This window comes from Mesitornis unicolor, unplaced genomic scaffold (genome assembly GCF_000695765.1).
Source record: "Mesitornis unicolor isolate BGI_N332 unplaced genomic scaffold, ASM69576v1 scaffold19704, whole genome shotgun sequence".
Lineage (NCBI taxonomy): Eukaryota > Metazoa > Chordata > Aves > Mesitornithiformes > Mesitornithidae > Mesitornis > Mesitornis unicolor.
Window position 1 is genome coordinate 4,262 of NW_010179641.1, and position 8,737 is coordinate 12,998.

The window sequence follows — 8,737 nt, forward strand, 5'->3', positions numbered from 1 at the left end:
CCCTGAAACTGGCAGCTCCTTTCCCAGCAGTGTTGCCCCATCAGAGGAGGACCTATGTAAGGGTATTCCCACAGGGCTTCTCCCTTTATGTTACTGGGGGAAGGTGAAGGAGTGAGAACCAGGCCTGATATCTCCACTTGGGAGTCTGGTCCTGAACCAGGGTTGGTGTTTTAGGCTATCTACAAGAGGAGCCTGGTGGGGTCATGGCTAAACCTGCCTGAACAGGGGAGGGTCTCTACATGTTTGCACTAACTACTGTCACCTCTGGTTCTCTGGCAGAAAAGTCTGGAGCTGCGTGGAGATGGTTCTGCAGAGATGGTAACTGGTGTTAATGAACATCCTGAGCTGTTATGGGGAATTTTTAATGCAAAGTCAGTCCTTAACCCTCTCCTGCATCGCTTTCACCCTGCCAGATTTCACCTCTCAACACACAGGCACCTTCTGCCCAGCACCTCCAGCTAACTCTTTGTGATACCTGCCTCATAACTCTTCCTCTTTTGGCCAAGGCGAAAGCAAACGCCCAGGCATTCCTTCTTTGCTGATTCCATGTAAACTACTGAAGTTCCTGCCTCTTCCTTCTCCGATGTAGTTGATTATTTAGCCAGACCTTTTCTGTTTAGCCGAGTGTCAATGTGTGTGTGGGGTGGGGTGGCTGTGGTGGGGACACACTTGTGCTGGTCCCCTGTTAGGATTTTCTATTCCCTGCCAAGCACTTACATGACCTACTCCAATCCTGGGGTGTCTGAAGTAAAATCTGGTTCTTGTATTCAGCAGCACTCTGCAACCTTTGGTCCTGCTTCTTTGCTTTTCTTTTTTACTTTATTTTTTCTTATTCCTTTTTTCCCCCTGAACCTTTCTGTGCCCCACCCACGCCTGTGCTGCAGCAAGAGTAATTAAGAGATTAGTAAAATCAGAAGTAGAGGTTATTTAGGGCACAAAGATGGGAGATGTCTGGGAAGGACATCCTTTGTAATGCTGTCGAGAAAGTAGTGTCCTCCCTCAAGCTCTTGTGTTTTGGCCTGAAGAATGAATGAGCCACTATTTAGGAGATACTAAAAGCAGCATCTCTTAGGCAGTGTCAGCCAAGCTTTGCATATGCTTCCTTTAGGAAGCATTTGATTCCCATGAACAGGTGAAAACTTAGCAGTGTAGGGTACAACATGGTTCTCAGGCTAACGTTTTTCTGTTGCAGGAGTCTCCTGTGTCTGCAAACAAAACTGATGTAAAGCTGAGTCTCCCAGTGCTGCTGCTGAAAGTGAGGCCACCCAAACCCATTACAGGTCAGGACTGACTCTGTACTTGCAACCCGCAGCCTCCTTTGGGGGCAAAGGAATCCTGGTCCTTATGACTACAGAAAATGTCAGGAAGTTTCAGCAACGTGCTCCCTGGTCCCTTCCTGACCTGTCTTTGTACTTACACGTAATCCTGTTGTGGGAGTTGCTTCTTACCCAACCATCGTATGTCACCTTTGTTAGCACAAAACACTTGCATGTGTCTTGAAGTGGGTGTTATACACTCTTGGCTTCATTGTCACCAGAGAGGGAGGAGGTTGTTTCCTAGATCCTAGCAACCTGACAGCACCCCTGTCTTGCCACTCTGAGGCCTGGATTCATAGGAAAATGCTGAAGATGGGGAGGGAGCAGACCTTATGCTGGGACACTGTCAGGGACAATGGCACAGAACGGCAAGCTGAGCTGGGTCCTCAGATGACTTGCTCTTCTCTCTGCCTACTGCAAAATGGGGTAGTGATATGGAAAGTCCCACAAAATATATTCTTAATGTTGAAATACTTCTAGCAGGAAGATGCAGTGTGTCCCTCTTCAAGACAATGCCACCCTGAAGGATGGATGGTCAAAGTCTCTCTGAGCACTCTGTGGTGTCTGCTCCTCCAGGGCTGGGCCTTTTCCCTTTGTGTTCCCAATCCAGGCAGTAATTTTAAAAGCCCTTTGGATGCCTTGAAGAAAGTGGATGATGACGGCGTGCTTGGCTTGGGGCACAATCACCTCATCAAGGACTCCCAGTGGGAGCAGCAGGAAGCAATCTTCCGCAGCGCTTATCGGGAGTATCTGGAGGCTGAGGATGAGAGAGGGAGCAAGGAGGAGATCCCCAGGTGAGTGGGAGTCCCAACCAGGATTTCAGTGCCTAAGACTTCGACATAGGGCACTTCTCAAGTGTAGATGCTTTGCCTCCTTCATCCCAAGGCTTCAGGGCAGGGGGCTAGAGCCATTCCAGGACTTTTTGCAGTGCTGCACACTTATCAAGGCCTTTCTTTTACATATGTTTCTTACTTCCTTTTTTTTCCCCAGACGTGCTACTTTTCATTTTCTCCCGGCTAGTCAGATCCTACAGGTGGGACCGGAAATAAAAGTACAGCCAGGTAATCCACATGAACAAAGAGCTGTTAACCTATGAAACACATTGTTGCATGACATTGAGCTGCAGTTAGAGCTCAATGGCTCTGACTTGGGCTCACTGTATAATTCCATCTCCAAGGACATAAAACTGTGTCAGCCCTAAGACTTATAAGTCAGACACCAGCATGGAGTCAAACAAATTAATCTCCATAATTATAAGAAAAAACCCCACAGAAAACCCCCCAAACCCCTAAGAAGATGAGGGGACACATAGGCAAGATAAAAATAACAGACAAGGGGGTAGTTTGCTGTAGTTTAGTTTCTGTGTGAGCAGTTTCTGTAAGTCTTGTCAGGGAAACTGAGAGAGCTCTAATGAGAGCTTTCTAATGGTGTTTTGGTGTCCTGGAGTGTTGCTCTCTTTGTCCCTAGTCTCTCTTTTGTTGTCTGCTTCTCTGTACCAGATGTTCCAGCTGGCATCAGTGTGCACTGGGATGGAAGCCACAATCTCTGCTTTTACTTACTTAACCGTTCACTGAAGGACAAAATGGGTAAGAAAGTCTTGCTTTCTCTAGCAGAGCACTCTGTGGGGATTGGCTGTTGTTCAGCCAGATCTTCGTGATTCAGGGAAATGAGGAATGGAAAGGAGAGCTGCCCCATATCTTGTGGGTTAGGCTGGATTTCAGGGCTTCATGTTGCACAAGCTGGCAGTATTTTAGTGAAGCCACTCTGGCAGGAGACTCCAGAATGGTGTGTTTTATTAGGAAACTGGAAGCTGGTACCGTGAGAGAGAATGTTTTGCACCTTCTTACAGTTGCTTCTCCATGTCCTTCTGTTTAGATTCTGATCCAAAACCTGAAGTTGTGTGGCCATGTGCAGCTCCAATTGCATGCTCAGCTGTCAGCTCCTGTTCCAGGTACCTGGCACTGGCGTGTAAAGATGCAGCAATAACAATCTGGGATAAACACCTAGGTGAGCTTGCCCTTTGGAACTGTGTTTTGGGATCACAGTTGATAAATTGCTCCCTTCTCCAGGAGTTTGAGGCTCTGGCTTGGTGTGAACAGGGGACTGGCAGTGAGTTTACAAGCAAATCTGAAAATAGTTTGTACTCACTTCTTCATGGGTTGCTTTACTAGAAGTTGCCAGCACAGCGTGACTGCCTTAGCCCTGGCAGAACCATTCCCATCCACAGCAATGCAGAGGCTGTGAACTGCTGCAGTGAGGACTGATGCCTGTCATGCACTGAGGCTGCGAGACTGTTGCTTCTTTGCCACTGCACCCTCAGGTCACCTTTGAGGCTGTTGTGGCATTGCAGTTCAGGCTGCCATCAGTGGTCGTGTCATCTTGCCATGATGCAGAGATTCTCCTGGCAGAAGATTCTTCTGCCATCAGGATTGTTCTGGTGGCTGCAGCCCCTGAGGAGGCCACAGTCCAAGCTAAGCTTTCCTTGAATAAGTTGCCTGTTCCTTTTTCTTCCTAAACTGCTATCTTGTGTTTTTTTTCCCTGCCTCCCCAGGATATCCCCTGTCTGTGACTGCCATTTTAGAGGAACGTCTCATCCGTAGTATCCACTTTCTGCAGAGTTCTGCAGTTACCAGTGATAAGACACCTTGCCCGGGTACAGATCCTGCCTATCCCACTGTGCAGCTTCTAGTGCTGTGTACAGACAGCTCGCTCTATTTGGTGGAAGCACCTGGGTCTGGGAAGTCCAGCATCGAGCTCCTGGTAGACAGGTGAGGTAAACTCTGATAGACCTCACTCCAGCCAAAGCAACTGTGTGGTATAGTGGTCAGGTCCAGCATGGAGCCCCAGATATCTGTGGGGTAGAGAACTTTCTACTGCATTTACCCAGATAGCTCTGCCTTGCTGCTCTCAGCAGCAAGTCTGTTTTGCTAGGAGACAGTTCCAGTGCTAAAATCCAATGGTTATGCCAGAATTAGGTCTGTTCCTGGGTTCTTCTATGCAATAGAACAGAATCGCTTGTAGCACTGCCCAGGGCTGATGTTCAGCTAGCTGGGTTACTGCCAGGTACCCAGGGGAACGTTTTCTTCTCTCTTCTGTCCTTGCCAGAATGACTTCCCCCTAGAAGTCAGAATAAGCATTTCTTGCCATCTCTTTATCAATTTTATGTTCACTTATCACCGTGGTTTGAGAAGGATCAACTTTGGGGACGCTGCTGCTCTAGAGGCTTTGGTTTCATATATTTCCATTATAGTTCCCAGTATTATGGTATATTATTGTATATTGGATTTGTATCTCCAATATAGTTCCTAGGTGGGTATGCACAGGGATAGGCCTCAGGGGTTCCTGCACAGGAGGAGACAGGCTTTGTCTCCACAGGGAAAGGGCTTGGCTGGAACCATTACAATCTCTCAGTATCTGCCAGGTGCATGAAAGAGTGGCATAAGCCTGATTCTGTTTTACAGGCCTGAAGATCCCAATCTTGCTGTCAGTGCTGTGGCACCTGTCCTGGTATTCCCCAGTACAGTGAGTATTACTGCCAGCTCTCTTAAGATCTGGGTGAGAACACAGGTCCATCTGGTCTAGGATCCTGCTTCCAGTAATGGCTGTAACTGGGTACCTAGAAGATAAAGAACAGGGCAATACTGCCTTGACATCCTTTCCTAGCCTCCAACTGTTTTTAGCAGGGGGACTTCCTGAAGCAGTTACAGCTTTGTATGTAGGTGGTAACTCAAAGGGTTTATCTTCTATGATCTCAATCAGTATCCTTTTGTCCTCTAATTGACCACTGAGGTGGGAGGCACTTGAGGCTTTCTGCACATGGACAAGTCAGTCTGCAAAGGTGAGAAGGTCCAGGCATGAAGCTTCAGGCACCAGGGTCAAATACGAGAGGGCATCATGATGAGGAGAAGTTGCAAGCACAAATCCAGCCAGACCTTTCAGGTGGCCTCAAAGTTTTCAGGCATGGGGAGAAAAAGACTAAAACTGCTTACCAGAGCCAGCCATGCAGAAGATTGGATCTAGTTCAGTCCTAACCTGCACCGCTCCTCCTTCCCAATCCCAACCCGCACCAATTCCAGCTCTGTGTTCTCTGCACATCCTGTTCCTCATCTGTTGTGGCCCTATGACTACTGAGCCACAAACAAAACAGCATCATGGCTGGGGATGTGAAGACCTGAATGTCATTCCATGTCCTTTTCAGAAAATACTTTTCACCTCTTACATCTTTTTTTAAGTGTCAACTTGCTTTTTCAGGCCCTGGTCTTCTTCTGGGATGGCACAGTGTCCCTGATGAACATTGCCACATCACAGATTTACCGCCTCAGTACTCCACCTTCTTATGCTGTAGCATCTCCCTGGCAGCCAGTGTTTGCAGTAGACAGTGTGAATTGGTGCCTGCTGCTTCAAGGTGGGTTGCACCTTGGAATGGGCTTAGATACGTGGTCACTGGGCGCATTCAGCTGTGCACTGATCCTTGAGAGTTCTCATAGGATGACTCCTGATGCAATAACCTTCTCTTCTTGTTTCTGTCTAGGAGATCAGCAGCAGGAGCCAGATGCATTGGCAGAGAGCAGAGCCAGTCACAGCACCATCTTCATTTTTTACTTCAACTCCTATCCACTGGAGGAGGCTTTCCCAAATTTGCCTCTCCAATCCTCGCAGAACCTGCCATGGATTGAGAGATGTAACATTTTCTTACGTGATAGGTAAGTTACCTTTTGCCTGACAGGTAAGTGCATGTGTGTTGTTGTAAGCTGTGGTGTTGCTCAGGTCCATGCAAGGTCTCACCCTGGAGCTTCTGAGTGCACTGAGACAGATTTACGTCTGGGTAAGGCCAGGTAGCTGGATTCCTGACAGCCACCCAGAACCCTTCCTCCTCTCCCTTCTGTCCTTCCTGGAACACCTTAAACAGGTATAAGTGAGGATATCTGGGGCAGACTTGTCATTCCAGGTAGAGAGGGCTCGCTAGTTCTAATGTGCTTTTGAGCAGTGCAGATTGTGCAATCTTGCCAAGGAATAAGATTCTACCTTTTGTGTCTGCCTCTTCTTTTTGACCCCAACAGCCAGGCAGAGCTGGAATCTCTTTGCACCTCGCACCTTCCCTCCATTCCTTAGGTTCGTTTGATGTTTAAACAGATTTGTGTTGGAAATTTCTCTCTTTGAGAAGGTCCCCAGCACTCTCAGGGCGAGGTTGCAGAACTTAGCTGCTGCATTGAGCTCATGCCGTCACTAGATGGCAATGTGACATCTCTTATTGCGTGACATTTTACTTGTTTTGGGACCCTGGAGCTAGACCCATGTCAACGATATCCTGTTTGTTCTTTTCACTATGCCTTAATTCTCCAATTTGGAATGGAACAGGTGGGTGCAGGTATGACCTTACAGCACATACTCGCTGTTAGCCTTCCCTAATTCCTTGTCTCCAGGGTGAATCCTGTGGTGGTGTCTGTCTAGTTAAGTGCAAAAAAGTTTCATTCTGTGCTACCAGCAACCAGTTCTGTTCCCCCTTCTCATAAAGCTGCAGAGGAGACACTCGTCTGCCTTATACCAGAAGAACTGGGGAGACATCACCTCCAGGGATATCTTGCACCCTGGGTACTGGGAGCTCAATCCAGAGCACACCTATACAACTGTGGTGAGACCTGTGTCTACAGAGGCTACAGGCAAAGAGAAATATGGAGGTCGTTGCTGTCAAGAGCAGTAAACTTGAGTGCTGAGTGGCATGAGGGAATCACTGAGTTTTTTTGGACACAGGAAGTCTGAACTGCTTAATTTGTAGTGAGCCCCAGGGACCCTTAGGGGAATCAGGCTAAGGTTGTCTGAGCACCGAGGAAATGGCAGGGACTGTTTTAACCACCCATTTCTTCCTTCATTAGGCAGAAGAGCCTACTGGGACTCAGGGAGCAGTTGCCTGAGTACTGGAGTCAGCTGCAGGCACAAGCAGCCGCCATGGACAAGAAGAGACGGAAGAAGCCATAGTCAGCCCTTGCGTACTGAAAGGCAGGCTCTGCACTATCACAATCCTGCAAACTCATGAACAGCATTGATATTTTGACAGCAACTCTATTCAGATCTATCCGGCTGCTTTCCAGCCTGGGGCAATTTGTCATCTGAAATAGTTGCTTGCCTGCTACTGCTCAGCTGCGAGGATCTGTGCTCTCCCTTTCGCCTTACCTAACCCTCAGCCTGTTCCAGCAGGGCTCAGACCCTCCTTGTCAGAGACAAACACCGCTGATGGAGGAGTCTTGAGGTAGGAAGGGCCTCTCACCGAGGTGGCAGACCCAACACCTCTGTGGTTCAGCTAAGGATTTGCACTAGATCTGAGTCCTCCCAGAGACCTGGAGCATCAGAGCAGTGTGGTGTGTTACAATGTCCCTCCATAATAAAGCCTTTTCTCCAGTAAATGCCTTGCACTTCACGGGACTGGCATTTTATCAGAAGCTAATGTTCTGTCCTTCTGTTTCTGGGGCTCACCAGTGTGTCTCATCTTCTGCTCTGACCCAGATGGGCAGGGGGCAGCATCCTTGTGCTTAGCAAAAGACCTGGTCTTTTCAAAGGCAGCAAACTGGACATGAAGGGGGCATCCTCTGGAGCATAGCAGCACCAAGCAGCAGTGACACTGCAGAGTGTCACGCCTGACCTAGGCTGTTCTGCTGTCTAGTTATTTCTTTTGACTTCCAAGCAGGCAGCTTTGGGATAAGACTAAGAATTGAAGTCTGCAAAATGAATGTTGCCCTTCAAGCAGTTAGGGGTCCTCTGGAACTTGAAAGGCTTTAGGGGAGGTGACCCAAAACATCCAGTTTTGAACATAGCAAACATATGCGTTCTCGAGCATCAAATCCACGAGAAAGCCTCAGTCTTTTTACAACTGATTGTGCTTCCAAGATGACTGCCTAATCTGCAAAGAATCTGATGAATCTGCCAGCAATGACTCCAATCTGTGTGCATGGGCGAGTGGTATATTTTCCAGATCTCCCCTAAAGGTTCAGCAAAGCATCAGTTCAAGGTTGTGGGGATTCAGCACAGACTTGAGCTATGTAGACACTCCTGTGCCAGGGTCCCCTTTCAGTTTTTCATAGCAAGTTGTCTGGTTTTGGACTGAGTTTTGATGAGAGGTCTCAGCTCGTCCTCTGGAAATAGCCAGTCTTCTGTGGTGGTAGGAAAGGGGAGAAGCACTTATTTCACAATCTGAGATGCCTGGTTTTGCTTCCTATTTGTTACCTTTGTGAATGGCTTTGAGGGCCATGGTAAAACCTTTTGTGCTGTCATTTTCCATCTGCCACAGATTACAGCTTCGCAGCTCATCTGATTGTTACGGATATGGATACTGGGTTGTGTGAGCACTTGCCATCTGCTTTGGTGCAAAGTCAAGCGGGTTTGCTCAAACCTACCTTCAATGCCTGTTTAAACTGAGCCACCCGGTT

At 48.0% G+C, this 8,737-nt stretch overlaps 1 protein-coding gene across 1 annotated transcript in view; it reads left to right on the forward strand.

The window, feature by feature from the left end:
* WDR93 (WD repeat domain 93) overlaps nucleotides 1-7,292 on the forward strand; it is a 10,788-nt gene extending 3,496 nt beyond the window's left edge. Inside the window, 11 exon segments of the mRNA XM_010182858.1 lie at nucleotides 1,193-1,280; nucleotides 1,927-2,110; nucleotides 2,307-2,377; nucleotides 2,816-2,902; nucleotides 3,192-3,323; nucleotides 3,868-4,084; nucleotides 4,778-4,838; nucleotides 5,568-5,721; nucleotides 5,848-6,020; nucleotides 6,023-6,042; nucleotides 7,190-7,292. Coding sequence (XP_010181160.1) covers nucleotides 1,193-1,280; nucleotides 1,927-2,110; nucleotides 2,307-2,377; nucleotides 2,816-2,902; nucleotides 3,192-3,323; nucleotides 3,868-4,084; nucleotides 4,778-4,838; nucleotides 5,568-5,721; nucleotides 5,848-6,020; nucleotides 6,023-6,042; nucleotides 7,190-7,292 — 1,290 coding nt within the window.
* Nucleotides 7,293-8,737: the final 1,445 nt, after the last annotated feature.